This window comes from Chanodichthys erythropterus, chromosome 22 (genome assembly GCF_024489055.1).
Source record: "Chanodichthys erythropterus isolate Z2021 chromosome 22, ASM2448905v1, whole genome shotgun sequence".
NCBI lineage: Eukaryota > Metazoa > Chordata > Actinopteri > Cypriniformes > Xenocyprididae > Chanodichthys > Chanodichthys erythropterus.
The window spans coordinates 9,790,693-9,805,961 of record NC_090242.1 but is presented as its reverse complement, the minus strand read 5'-3'; the positions used below and the strand labels follow the sequence as shown (position 1 = coordinate 9,805,961).

Sequence of the window (15,269 nt, the reverse complement as noted above, 5' to 3'; positions counted from 1 at the left end):
GGTGTAGTTTAGTACGCACTGGTTTCTCAGTGATCGGTGTAGTTTAGTACGCACTGGTTTGTCAGTGATCGGTGTAGTTTAATACACACTGGTTTGTCAGTGATCGGTGTAGTTTAGTACGCACTGGTTTCTCAGTGATCGGTGTAGTTTAGTATGCACTGGTTTCTCAGTGATCGGTGTAGTTTAGTATGCACTGGTTTGTCAGTGATCGGTGTAGTTTAGTATGCACTGGTTTCTCAGTGATCGGTGTAGTTTAGTACGCACTGGTTTGTCAGTGATCAGTGTAGTTTAGTACGCACTGGTTTCTCAGTGATCAGTGTAGTTTAGTACGCACTGGTTTGTCAGTGATCAGTGTAGTTTAGTACGCACTGGTTTCTCAGTGATCAGTGTAGTTTAGTACGCACTGGTTTGTCAGTGATCAGTGTAGTTTAGTATGCACTGGTTTGTCAGTGATTGGTGTAGTTTAGTACACACTGGCTTCTCAGTGATCGGTGTAGTTTAGTACGCACTGGTTTCTCAGTGATCGGTGTAGTTTAGTACGCACTGGTTTCTCAGTGATCGGTGTAGTTTAGTACGCACTGGTTTGTCAGTGATCGGTGTAGTTTAATACACACTGGTTTGTCAGTGATTGGTGTAGTTTAGTACGCACTGGTTTCTCAGTGATCGGTGTAGTTTAGTACGCACTGGTTTCTCAGTGATCAGTGTAGTTTAGTATGCACTGGTTTGACAGTGATCGGTGTAGTTTAGTATGCACTGGTTTGTCAGTGATCGGTGTAGTTTAGTATGCACTGGTTTCTCAGTGATCGGTGTAGTTTAGTACGCACTGGTTTCTCAGTGATCGGTGTAGTTTAGTATGCACTGGTTTCTCAGTGATCGGTGTAGTTTAGTACGCACTGGTTTGTCAGTGATCAGTGTAGTTTAGTATGCACTGGTTTGTCAGTGATCGGTGTAGTTTAGTACGCACTGGTTTGTCAGTGATCGGTGTAGTTTAGTATGCACTGGTTTGTCAGTGATCAGTGTAGTTTAGTATGCACTGGTTTGTCAGTGATCGGTGTAGTTTAGTACGCACTGGTTTGTCAGTGATCGGTGTAGTTTAGTATGCACTGGTTTGTCAGTGATCAGTGTAGTTTAGTACGCACTGGTTTGTCAGTGATCAGTGTAGTTTAGTATGCACTGGTTTGTCAGTGATCGGTGTAGTTTAGTACGCACTGGTTTCTCAGTGATCGGTGTAGTTTAGTATGCAATGGTTTCTCAGTGATCGGTGTAGTTTAGTACGCACTGGTTTCTCAGTGATCGGTGTAGTTTAGTACGCACTGGTTTGTCAGTGATCAGTGTAGTTTAGTATGCACTGGTTTCTCAGTGATCGGTGTAGTTTAGTACGCACTGGTTTGTCAGTGATCAGTGTAGTTTAGTATGCACTGGTTTGTCAGTGATCGGTGTAGTTTAGTACGCACTGGTTTGTCAGTGATCGGTGTAGTTTAGTATGCACTGGTTTGTCAGTGATCAGTGTAGTTTAGTATGCACTGGTTTGTCAGTGATCGGTGTAGTTTAGTACGCACTGGTTTGTCAGTGATCGGTGTAGTTTAGTATGCACTGGTTTGTCAGTGATCAGTGTAGTTTAGTACGCACTGGTTTGTCAGTGATCGGTGTAGTTTAGTACGCACTGGTTTCTCAGTGATCAGTGTAGTTTAGTACACACTGGTTTCTCAGTGATCGGTGTAGTTTAGTACACACTGGTTTCTCAGTGATCGGTGTAGTTTAGTACACACTGGTTTCTCAGTGATCGGTGTAGTCTACTACACACTGGTTTCTCAGTGATCGGTGTAGTTTAGTACGCACTGGTTTCTCAGTGATCGGTGTAGTTTAGTACGCACTGGTTTCTCAGTGATCGGTGTAGTTTAGTACGCACTGGTTTCTCAGTGATCGGTGTAGTTTAGTACACACTGGTTTCTCAGTGATCGGTGTAGTTTAGTACGCACTGGTTTCTCAGTGATCGGTGTAGTTTAATACGCACTGGTTTCTCAGTGATCAGTGTAGTTTAGTATGCACTGGTTTCTCAGTGATCGGTGTAGTTTAGTATGCACTGGTTTCTCAGTGATCGGTGTAGTTTAGTACGCACTGGTCTCTCAGTGATCTGTGTAATTTAGTACGCACTGGTTTCTCAGTGATAGGTGTAGTTTAGTATGCACTGGTCTCTCAGTGATCTGTGTAGTTTAGTACGCACTGGTTTCTCAGTGATCGGTGTAGTTTAGTACGCACTGGTTTGTCAGTGATCGGTGTAGTTTAGTACGCACTGGTTTCTCAGTGAACGGTGTAGTTTAGTACGCACTGGTTTGTCAGGGATCAGTGTAGTTTAGTATGCACTGGTTTCTCAGTGATCGGTGTTGTTTAGTACGCACTGGTTTGTCAGTGATCGGTGTAGTTTAGTACGCACTGGTTTGTCAGTGATCAGTGTAGTTTAGTACGCACTGGTTTCTCAGTGATCAGTGTAGTTTAGTACGCACTGGTTTGTCAGTGATCAGTGTAGTTTAGTATGCACTGGTTTGTCAGTGATCGGTGTAGTTTAGTACATACAGGTTTCTCAGTGATCGGTGTAGTTCGGTACGCACTGGTTTCTCAGTGATCGGTGTAGTTTAGTACGCACTGGTTTGTCAGTGATCGGTGTAGTTTAATACACACTGGTTTGTCAGTGATTGGTGTAGTTTAGTACGCACTGGTTTCTCAGTGATCGGTGTAGTTTAGTACGCACTGGTTTCTCAGTGATCAGTGTAGTTTAGTATGCACTGGTTTGTCAGTGATCGGTGTAGTTTAGTATGCACTGGTTTGTCAGTGATCGGTGTAGTTTAGTATGCACTGGTTTGTCAGTGATCAGTGTAGTTTAGTACGCACTGGTTTCTCAGTGATCGGTGTAGTTTAGTACGCACTGGTTTGTCAGTGATCGGTGTAGTTTAATACACACTGGTTTGTCAGTGATCGGTGTAGTTTAGTACGCACTGGTTTCTCAGTGATCTGTGTAGTTTAGTATGCACTGGTTTCTCAGTGATCGGTGTAGTTTAGTATGCACTGGTTTGTCAGTGATCGGTGTAGTTTAGTATGCACTGGTTTCTCAGTGATCGGTGTAGTTTAGTACGCACTGGTTTCTCAGTGATCGGTGTAGTTTAGTACGCACTGGTTTGTCAGTGATCAGTGTAGTTTAGTATGCACTGGTTTCTCAGTGATCGGTGTAGTTTAGTACGCACTGGTTTGTCAGTGATCAGTGATAGTTTAGTACACACTGGTTTGTCAGTGATCAGTGTAGTTTAGTACGCACTGGTTTGTCAGTGATTGGTGTAGTTTAGTACACACTGGCTTCTCAGTGATCGGTGTAGTTTAGTACGCACTGGTTTCTCAGTGATCGGTGTAGTTTAGTACGCACTGGTTTCTCAGTGATCGGTGTAGTTTAGTACGCACTGGTTTCTCAGTGATCGGTGTAGTTTAATACACACTGGTTTGTCAGTGATTGGTGTAGTTTAGTACGCACTGGTTTGTCAGTGATCGGTGTAGTTTAGTACGCACTGGTTTCTCAGTGATCAGTGTAGTTTAGTATGCACTGGTTTGTCAGTGATCGGTGTAGTTTAGTATGCACTGGTTTGACAGTGATCGGTGTAGTTTAGTATGCACTGGTTTGTCAGTGATCGGTGTAGTTTAGTATGCACTGGTTTGTCAGTGATCAGTGTAGTTTAGTACGCACTGGTTTCTCAGTGATCGGTGTAGTTTAGTACACACTGGTTTGTCAGTGATCGGTGTAGTTTAGTACGCACTGGTTTCTCAGTGATCGGTGTAGTTTAGTATGCACTGGTTTCTCAGTGATCGGTGTAGTTTAGTACGCACTGGTTTCTCAGTGATCGGTGTAGTTTAGTATGCAATGGTTTCTCAGTGATCGGTGTAGTTTAGTACGCACTGGTTTCTCAGTGATCGGTGTAGTTTAGTACGCACTGGTTTGTCAGTGATCAGTGTAGTTTAGTATGCACTGGTTTCTCAGTGATCGGTGTAGTTTAGTACGCACTGGTTTGTCAGTGATCAGTGTAGTTTAGTATGCACTGGTTTGTCAGTGATCGGTGTAGTTTAGTACGCACTGGTTTGTCAGTGATCAGTGATAGTTTAGTACACACTGGTCCCAGTGATAGTTTAGTATGCACTGGTTTCTCAGTGTAGTTTAGTACACACTGGTCTACAGCAGCAGTCATGTGAGTGTAGTTGAGGCGGCTCGGGCTCTGGGCTGATGTTCAGTCATCATGGGTTGTTGCTGGACGGTTCTGCTCGGAAGATCATACGAACCTCTGATTATTTTTGATGTTTTACTTTCACAAATGGAGAAATGTCCCAGGGATTAAGGATTGTTTTTTGTCACCTTTCGCTTTTTCTGCTTCGCGCTTTCAGCAACACTTTTAACAGCGACTTCACTCAACTTCACATGCTAGCCGAGGCTAACTCAAATCAATGCCAGATTTCTCTGAATCTTCAAGAGGTTCATGATGGGATTTTTACGTTATTTCATTTCAGTTTCATATTTTACTCTATGTTAAGGACACACGTGAATACATGAAGTTTTCATTTCCGGAAATCAGAGAGTTTAATATGAATTCCTCAGTGGATTTATCGCTGAAGAAAGCGCTGAAAACTCCTCCGACACGACGAACTGCTGAGGTAAAAACACCCACAGAAATACTCTATCGGAGCAGACATGACTGGGAGAAACTTTATAATGTCAATAACTTAATTACACGCGCCAATTTCTCATATATCATCACAATGAAAGCTTACTAGTTTCGATTCAGGACTCATTCAGCAAAGATTCATGAACTAGTGTTAATAATATGTGTCTTTAGTAGTTGTTTTAGGCTAATTGTTTGGTTTGGGTCACTAAGAGATGTTTTTGTATTCTTTATGATGTTATTTGACAGATGTTCAACTAGTCCACAGACTGATTCCTCGGTGAAGTACAGTAGTAAAATCAGTAAACTATTGCTCACAGTGAAAATATTTCAAAAAATTTTCATTTATCAAGCTCAAGTCATTTATTAATGACAGAAATCAATGTAAGTCATTCCAGCGGTGCAGTTTAAGATGCGGGCTGTGTCTCAAATCCTAGTGAGCTGACTGACTAGACAGCGTTTCTGGGCCTCTCCGTCTACCTCACGTGCTTACCAAGAAAGTCATCATAATCGCAAAACCATGCTGATTTTGACCTCATTTAGTGGCTAAAATGCTGCTCAGTAGATTTGGGGACACATCCTAATAATTCTTGCTGTATGCAGATGTTTGGAGGGAAGACTGTTTGTGTTTTTATGCTGGTATTGGCGGGCTAGACTGCATGACAGTGTTGCCATGACCTCTTTCTAGTGTGTGTTACTGTAGGCTGAGATGCACATCTGGATCAAAGCTGAAGAAACAGCTGAGCAACACTATTTCTGTGGTTTTTAAGAAGACAACACTAGTGGTGAATTATTACAAATGTTCTTCCTGATTACATTTTTTGATTTTCCTAGTAAATCTGGGTCATGCTATCAAAAACCTGCTATAAGTTTGACCCAAGACCTCTTTAATATCTGTGGAAGCTTGTTTCCACCACTGAATGAAAAATAAAAAAATATAAAAGTAATTGTGCTATTTATCTCACCATTCTGATTTCTTTTCTTTGCAATTGTGAGTTTACGACTCGCTATTCGGACTTTTTTCTCTGAATTGCATGATATAAATCCACAATTGCGAGTTATAATGTCTCAATTGTGAGATATAAACTATTTTAAAGTATTTTTTCCCCCTCAGAATTGGACTTTATAACTCGCAATTGCGAGTTTATATTTCACATTTCTGAGAAAAAAATCAGAATTGAGAGATATAAACTCGCAATTGCAAAAATAAGTCAGAATTGCGAGATATAAACTCACTAGAGATGCACCGATTGCAATTTTCTTGGCTGATTCTGATTTCCAATATTTTTTTGTTAGTGTGATCTGCCGATACCGATTTTCACCGATTCTGATTCATTTTCTTTCTAAGAACTGTAATTGACAGTATACAAACAAAAATCTAAGTTTCTCAAACAGTTTTATTTTCATGAAAAAAAAAAAAAGTAAAAAACTCAGTAATAAAATAAAAGCAAATAAACAAATTGCAAACAAGACTATAATTAAATGCAATAGAAGAAATGTTTTTCAGGTGGGCAGTAGGTTATTATTCAGAAATACTACAGAGGTTAAAGTAATCATGTAAAATAACACTGGACAGTCTTCATTGTAAAATTAAATACAGATTAATGCTTATAATTAAAGTTATAATACTTCAAGAGCAAAGAGCAGAAAGTGATTTTCTTTGTCTTTTGTTCTTTGATGAACAAAGCTGTCACTTTAAGAGTTTTTACACAAACCCAATATACTGTTACACAGCATGTGTTCTCTGTCTCAACTATTTAATGTTGCCAAGACGAGCATTTTGTATGTATTTGACTGTTTAAGCGCAGTAAGCCACTCATTTTGGTACTTGTGACTCACAAGCTGTTTGAGACTGAGAAGCGGCTTGTACGCGTCACTTATATAGATCAGTGGTGCGCGTGCTTTTGGTGTGAGCGTGAAACCTGTGGGAATGACTAAAATTATGTGCGGTACAAGCACTATTTAACCGGAGCGAATGAGACAAGTGAGAGAGAGGAGGCGGGTGTGTGTGACTTTGCCATCGGAGAGAAGAGAGCGAGAACGCACAGCTGACATTATAGCCTGTGCTGCTGGCAACAAAACGGATTGCTCCGAATCTGTAATATGTGAGACTGACCGGCCGGTCACTGATCCTGGCCAATCATGCGGGAAATCGGTTGATTCTGGTCGCTGGCCAATCGATCGGTGCATCTCTAAGTCAGTATTAAGAGGAAAAAGTCATAATTGTGAGAAAAAGTCAGAATTGCGAGGGAAAAAGTCAGAATTGCGAGAAAAAGTCAGAATTGTGAGAAAAAGTCAGAATCGTGAGAGAAAAAAGTCAGAATTGCGAGAAAAAGTCAATTGTGAGATAAAGTGAGAATTGTGTGAGAAAAACATCAGAATTGTGAGATAAAGTGAGAATTGTGAGGGGAAAAAAGTCAATTGTGAGATAAAGTGAGAATGGCATAAAAAGTGAGAATTGTGAAAAAAAGTCATTTGTGAGATAAAGTGAGAATTGTGAGAGAAAAACGTCAGAATTGTGAGATAAAGTGAGAATTGTAAGGGGAAAAAAGTCAATTGTGAGATAAAGTGCGAATTGTGAGAGAAAAACGTCAGAATTGTGAGATAAAGTGAGAATTGTGAGATAAAGTGAGAATTGTGAGAGAAAAACGTCAGAATTGTGAGATAAAGTGCGAATTGTGGGAGAAAAATGTCAGAATTGTGAGATAAAGTGAGAATTGTGAGATAAAGTGAGAATTGTGAGAGAAAAATGTCAGAATTGTAAGATAAAGTGAGAATTGTGAGAGAAAAACATCAGAATTGTGAGATAAAGTGAGAATTGTGAGAGAAAAACGTCAGAATTGTGAGATAAAGTGAGAATTGTGAGATAAAGTGAGAATTGTAAGGGGAAAAAAGTCAATTGTGAGATAAAGTGCGAATTGTGAGAGAAAAACGTGAGAATTGTGAGATAAAGTGAGAATTGTGAGAGAAAAATGTCAGAATTGTGAGATAAAGTGCGAATTGTGGGAGAAAAACGTCAGAATTGTGAGATAAAGTGAGAATTGTGAGATAAGGTGAGAATTGTGAGAGAAAAACATCAGAATTGTGAGAGTGAGAATTGTGAGATAAAGTGAGATAAAGTGAGAATTGTGAGAGAAAAATGTCAGAATTGTGAGATAAAGTGAGAATTGTGAGATAAAGTGAGAATTGTGAGATAAAGTGAGAATTGTGAGAGAAAAACATCAGAATTGTGAGATAAAGTGAGAATTGTGAGAGAAAAACGTCAGAATTGTGAGATAAAGTGAGAATTGTGAGATAAAGTGAGAATTGTGAGATAAAGTGAGAATTGTGAGATAAAGTGAGAATTGTAAGGGGAAAAAGTCAATTGTGAGATAAAGTGCGAATTGTGAGAGAAAAACGTCAGAATTGTGAGATAAAGTGAGAATTGTAAGGGGAAAAAAGTCAATTGTGAGATAAAGTGCGAATTGTGAGAGAAAAACGTGAGAATTGTGAGATAAAGTGAGAATTGTGAGATAAAGTGAGAATTGTGAGAGAAAAACGTCAGAATTGTGAGATAAAGTGCGAATTGTGGGAGAAAAACATCAGAATTGTGAGATAAAGTGAGAATTGTGAGATAAAGTGAGAATTGTGAGATAAAGTGAGAATTGTAAGGGGAAAAAAGTCAATTGTGAGATAAAGTGCGAATTGTGGGAGAAAAACGTCAGAATTGTGAGATAAAGTGAGAATTGTGAGATAAAGTGAGAATTGTGAGAGAAAAACATCAGAATTGTGAGATAAAGTGAGAATTGTGAGAGAAAAATGTCAGAATTGTGAGATAAAGTGAGAATTGTGAGATAAAGTGAGAATTGTGAGAGAAAAACATCAGAATTGTGAGATAAAGTGAGAATTGTGAGGGGAAAAAAGTCAATTGTGAGATAAAGTGCGAATTGTGAGAGAAAAACGTCAGAATTGTGAGATAAAGTGAGAATTGTGAGAGAAAAATGTCAGAATTGTGAGATAAAGTGAGAATTGTGAGAGAAAAACATCAGAATTGTGAGATAAAGTGAGAATTGTGAGGGGAAAAAAGTCAATTGTGAGATAAAGTGCGAATTGTGAGAGAAAAACGTCAGAATTGTGAGATAAAGTGAGAATTGTGAGAGAAAAATGTCAGAATTGTGAGATAAAGTGAGAATTGTGAGAGAAAAACATCAGAATTGTGAGATAAAGTGAGAATTGTGAGAGAAAAACATCAGAATTGTGAGATAAAGTGAGAATTGTGAGAGAAAAATGTCAGAATTGTGAGATAAAGTGAGAATTGTGAGATAAAGTGAGAATTGTGAGAGAAAAACATCAGAATTGTGAGATAAAGTGAGAATTGTGAGGGGAAAAAAGTCAATTGTGAGATAAAGTGCGAATTGTGAGAGAAAAACGTCAGAATTGTGAGATAAAGTGCGAATTGTGAAGGAAAAAGTTGCAGCTACCTTTTAAATAGTTTTATTTCATGGCAGAAACAAGCTTCCATAAATGTCGGTTCAAAGTGCAAAGGTTGGTTTTATTGCAGGATTCATCAGTTACAGTTTTGTTGTTGTTGTTTGTCCGGTCACTCATCCGTGTTAACCAGCTAGATAACATGCTCTCGTGACGTCTGCAGGATCCGCAACTACAAGAATGACAGAAAATCAAAGGTTTGCATTTGCATGGCATTAAAAGCAATTTTCAGTGGAAACAAAAGCACAAGAGACCGTGAGCTGGCCAAAAACTATGCCACGTTGTTCCCGGCCAGTTATTGTCAAGCACCGTGGTCATCTGTGCTTCATTGAGAGCTGTCTGCTGGGTCACTTCCAGCGGTCCGAGCGGGTCTGACAGGACACGGATCAGCGAGTGTGTGTTTACAGATACTGCGCGTTGCTCCAGGTGTGGGCGGGGATCAGACTCACAAACACAAACTGCACCAGCTCTCAGTGCTCTGATTGCACGTTTCCAGATGGGTGTGTCGAGCATTACGTAAGAGAGCAAAACAAATATTCCCTGTCTTAATTTCCATAGGATTATGCCGCCCACCTCGTCCCTCAAGCTGCTTTGCCTGATGGGAGTTTGATTTTGTGCTCAGATGTGGTGAACGGCTGAAAAAATGAATACAGACAGTTCATATTTTTATTAGATGGTTAACATGGATTCACTTCATTCATTGTAAAGCAAGTTTGTGTTCACGTTCAGAGGCTCTTGTGTTTGTTCGCGTATGTTGGACAATATTTCTCAATAATACAATTTGGCCATTTCTAATTATTGGGGGGATTGTCCCTCTCGGCCCTGCTAAGCACACCCTTAATTGCCAGATTGCAACATGAAAATGGCATTCACAAGCATTATCCAGTCACACCTTCTGAAGTTGCGAACACGAACGATCCACAGCATTCAACCGAACACAACCTGAGAGTGATGCTCTTTACCTGAAGGATTCATCTGAGAGAGACTGAAGGTGTTTTGGGTTCATGTTGAATGAGTTATTCACCGTTCTGAATCTGTCAGTTTGTGCTCAGCAGGGACGCTCAGAAACCCCATCAGCCCATTAGTCATTCTGTTTGAGCGGCCCACACCCGTCGAGCTCCTGACCTCATGAACGCAGGACACGCTTTATTCTTAATTAACATCACTGAATCGATCTGATGTTTTCACACTTCTTTCTTAACTAGGTCAGTCTCAGGGGTCTCTTAACGAGTCCTGCGACTGGTAAACTGATGACAATTTAGTAAAGTTTGTTAATTTACTAATTGTCACCTGTGAAATCACATGATCCCATGCTCAATTTCACTGAATGTGTCTCTGTAGGCTAACAGTGATGTCTTGTATTCACCATGTTTAAAGCTCAAGGGCCGTCATAAGGGTGAAAAACTACATTCAAATTTTTTACTTAAATATTCCTAATATTCATATTTCAGTTGAAAGGTACTGGTTTGTCTCCTAAATCCTCAAGAGGGCGCAAAAAAGCATCTGTAAACCAAATCAAGCACTGCAAATCAATGAAACAACATGACTGTCTGTTAAAAAAAGCAATGGTTATAAAACAAATATAATTTCTTAAATTGCATAAACAAAAGAGTTTATTTTTATGCATAGGTATATGAGAAAGTAAATGGTTTTTGTAAACTAATTATATAAATACTATGTAGAGACAAAAACTCAAAACGTTTGCCTCCAACATTTCAGAAACCAGTGAAGTGCCACTCAGCGTGTTTTTAGGCCTTGATATACTCAGTTCTTTTTCTTTTTTCGCTTAGAGGTGTAGTTTGAACTACTTGACCAGTGATGTACTGTTAGTGAACATCCAGACGCCGCCCACCCTACTGAGAGCGACATTTAACATGTAACCGGGCGCGGGTTGTTTTTCATGTTCGCGGGTTGAAGCAAATTCAAATAATGTGGTATTTACCCCCTGGAATGCAAATTTTACCAGGGGAACCCCGCCAGAAATGTGAATTTTACTGCCTGGAGTGCAATTTTTACCGGGGGATCCCCCCAAAACGCAATTGGGCTAGTTTTGAGTAGTGTGTTTTATTGTGAAAATCTGGCAACCCTGCTTGTGACTGATTAAAGTAACTGGTTATTTGTAAGAATTCAACATAAAAAAAAAAAAAAACATTTAAAGGGTTAGTTCACCCAAAAATGTAAAATTCTGTCATTAATTATTCACCCTCATGCCGTTCCACACCCGTAAGACCTTTGTTCATCTTCAGAACACAAATTAAGATATTTTTGATCAAATCCGATGACATTTCTTCTCTCAAGATCCATTAATGTACTAAAAACATATTTAAATCAGTTAATGTGAGTACAGTGGTTCAATATTAATATTATAAAGCCACGAGAATATTTTTGGTGCACCAAAAAAACCAAAATAACGACTTATATAATGATGGCCGATTTCAAAACACTGCTTTAGGAAGCTTCGGAGCGTTATGAATCAGCGTGTCGAATCAGCGGTTCGGAGCGCCAAAGTCTCATGATTTCAGCAGTTTGGCGGTTTGACACGCGATCCGAATCATGATTCGATACACTGATTCATTTGTGCTCTGAAGCTTGTTAATCTAATCCAATGTCAATTATTAAATTTAACTGATTAGACATTAACAAAACAAACACATGATTTCAAGTTTGTTATAATAAAGCATTTCTTCAACCAAAAAATCTGTTTTCATTCATTTAACGGTCCTTATAACTACTGATAATAATAATAATTGATTGTTTAATGCCGTGACAGCTCTAGTCACGCGTCAGATCGAGGGTTGAACCACAGTGCCACTAGCTCAGGTACGTCCATGTGCTGGAAATAGACAAAAAGAACATGAATGAGGTCAAACCTGAAATGTTAGTATGGCATTGTTTTGATCTCGAGGCATGCTGGGAATGTGAGCGGCTCTTTTGAGCATCAGGCTTTATTGATCATGAACCATTCACCAGTTTCAGAGTATGTTTCTGGTGAACTTCAGCAATTCTTGACAGTTAAAATGATGAAAAACCACGCTGTTAAACAAAACATTCAATATTTTACAATTTATTGGGGCCCAAACCCACACGATTGCTCTAGATACTCGCTCTAGGGTTTTTAGTGCAGTCAAACACCATTCAGAATCATTCAATGTGCGCCATTTCATCAGACTGAAGCATTTATAAATCTACGCCAACACAGGAGAATACATCGATATGTTTCTAAATATGCAAACTGTTAATCACAATTTCAAAATAAAAGTAAAAACCCTTTGCATGTTTTGATGTTGGGGTTAGTTATTGCAGTGTTATTACAGTGGCTGTAGCATTTACATCATAAAGAAGTGGCCAAATATTAAATATTAAGTGGACATTTGAAGTAAATGTCATTTGGCCAATATTAAAAAAGGATTTGATCTGCTGTAAAGTGTAACATGGCGCCCGTTGGCGCCCTCTGCAGCCATTTTATGTAATACATATTGTACATAAGATGATCGTTTATATAGTATGTATTATTGTTCTCTAAAACCGTATGATTATTTGCTTTTATTTGAACCAAATATTATTGCCTATATGTATTTTAACTAATTTTAAAGGCAATTTGTTTAACAATCAGCTGATTACCAAAATAAAGGTTAAAGACAGCCCTGTTTGATCTGCAGAGTTTCAGCAGAAGACACGTGTGCGATGTGATTGTGTGTGAATGAATGAAATGCTTCTTCAGAGGCACATTAAACGCTCCTGACGGCCGTTCTCAGTCAGCTGAGTGTGATTGATTGTGTTTGTAACTCTTGTGTAATTCAGGCTTTAGGGCTCTTGTGAAATATCACCATCATTCATAGAGACCTTAATGATGAGCTCCAGCTGAGCACTGCATCATTCACACACTGTTTCAGTGCTGCATTATTGTGATATGGTGTTGTTTTCAGTGAGTGAAGAGCTACTGCATGCTTTTTATTTGTCCTCATTTGGTGTTTAATTTCAGGGACATTTTAAAGGCACAGTTCACCCAAAAATATTTATTTGTTCTGCTGAACACAAAAGAAGATATTTGAAGAATCAACAATCATTGATGTATTTTCAGCAAAGCTGAATTATGAATATTTCTGTGCTGAATTTTCCATTGCCTCGTGCAATAAATAAATATGATTCGACAAAAACAATTCAAAATAAATGCAGTACAGGTGGATGTGTGTTATAGTGCAAGGATATGGATGCAGAAAAAAAATGTTTTGTGCAAAAGATAAACAACTTACAGAAATAATTTACAAAATAATGTGGGACATAGCTCCTCTTCTCTTACATCGAAATCCTCCGACATTTTTCTTTAAAACTTCTTGTTTTAGACTTCTAATTCATGACTAGAGATCGACCGATATATCGATCTACCAATATTTCCCTCAATATTTAAGCATTTTACTAATCGGATATCGTGGGTGTTTTGAGAATTACGCACAGGATCGCCATTACACCGCATCTGAGGGGAGACGACACAACGGCGTGCACAGGTAACGGCGTGCTTTGCTGTAATTAGTAAACTTTACTTAATATAACAGCCATTAATGCACAAATTAGATGTTACATAAATGCCTGATATGTAGCTAGTTTATGCAGCTCGTCTCTAAAAAATAGACAAGCTGACGGAGTCACGTGAGATAATCTGTCATGTTCTGTAGCAATAAAGATGTAACTTTGCATGAATTAAATAATACAGCCATGAACGATCACATGTTGGAAGTAAAAACTCTGTGTAAATGCATAGATAAACAGTGCTCTGTCAGCAGATATTTCATTATCTAGAACAACAAAAACATTATTAATAATTCTGATATAACATACCAGTTGAGAAATGCAATAAACTACGATATTTTGTTTGTTATATTCCAGTATTCCAGAGAACATCTTATTCAGTTATTTAATATTATCCAGCGAATTATTCTTCTCTCTTTAGTCTATTAAACAGCTTATAAATCTACTAAAACTGTAGTTTAAAATGAAATATAAGTCGATATGACTCCTGTCTTTAATTTATGTGCTCCATTTGAAAACATTTGACATTCTACATTTTTTGCTTATTGTTCACATTAGTGTTGCTGCTGATGCTTTTTATAAATAAAATAATTTTTTGTAATATGAAGATTAAAATTAACATAAAACGACTACTAATTTTCAACAAAAACAGTTTAGTAACAGAGCACTTTTTTATTTTTTTACACTTTCAGACCCCTCTATTTATTGGTGTATAAATAAGATTTGTGTTGTTTTCTATGCAGGAGGGAGTGATATAAATAAAATGGTTTGTTCAGTTCAGTGGTGGTATCGGGCACATAAACACGTAAATTATTGGTATCGGTTCTAAAAAAAAATCAATATCGGTCGATCACTATTCGTAAGCCTAGGGCTTTATGATTTTCTTCCATGTCTTAAATTTAACAGTAAAGCTCTGTTGTGCAGCACTTTGTTTGACAAAAAAGTTAATTTCATATGATTAAAAGATAAATTTAATTAATGTTTTCATTTGATTGCCAGAAAAATTTAAATACACAACAAATAATTTCTGGGAAAAAACAACAACACACAAAAAAACATTTCATACAAATTAATTTTAAAAAGTTAATACATTTTGTTGTTTTTATGAATTCAAGTAATTAGTAGGGTTGCAAAATTCCAGGAATTTTCAAAGCTGGAAACTTTCCATGGGAATTAACGGGAATAAATGGGAATTAACGGGAATTAATGGGAATAAACAGGGAATTTGCAAAATTGCAGGTTAGCCTATAACAGGGTACTTAAATGTTGTTGAAAAAAACATCTTGCAACATAATTTTGGTTAAAACAATCATATTTAATGCAATTTTAGTTTAATTTTTTACCATTCACATTCCTCACACAGCACATGACTCACTGCAGGGATATTGAGGCCACACCCCCTGCATGCACTCTGCTTCCCCCAGTCCATAACATGGACACATAAAATGTTTATATTTGTTTTTATATGATACATTTTATATAAATATTATAAATCTGTATAAACTTCCCAAAATTTCCAGTTAATTCCCATAAATTCCCGTAAATTTCCGTAAATTCCCGTAAATTCCCGTAAATTCCCAT

General features: G+C 38.1%; 1 protein-coding gene across 5 annotated transcripts in view; it reads left to right on the top strand.

Annotated features, from left to right (window-relative positions):
* Window positions 1-4,239: 4,239 nt before the first annotated feature.
* rapgef6 (Rap guanine nucleotide exchange factor (GEF) 6) overlaps window positions 4,240-15,269 on the top strand; it is a 112,542-nt gene continuing 101,512 nt past the window's right edge. For 4 of the 5 annotated variants that reach the window (XM_067375481.1, XM_067375479.1, XM_067375480.1 and 1 more), the window contains exon 1: window positions 4,240-4,686. In XM_067375481.1, the coding sequence (XP_067231582.1) occupies window positions 4,582-4,686 (105 nt within the window). In that variant the 5' untranslated portion in view covers window positions 4,240-4,581. The remainder of the gene's footprint in view (window positions 4,687-15,269) is intronic. The other variant, XM_067375484.1, reaches the window with a different exon arrangement.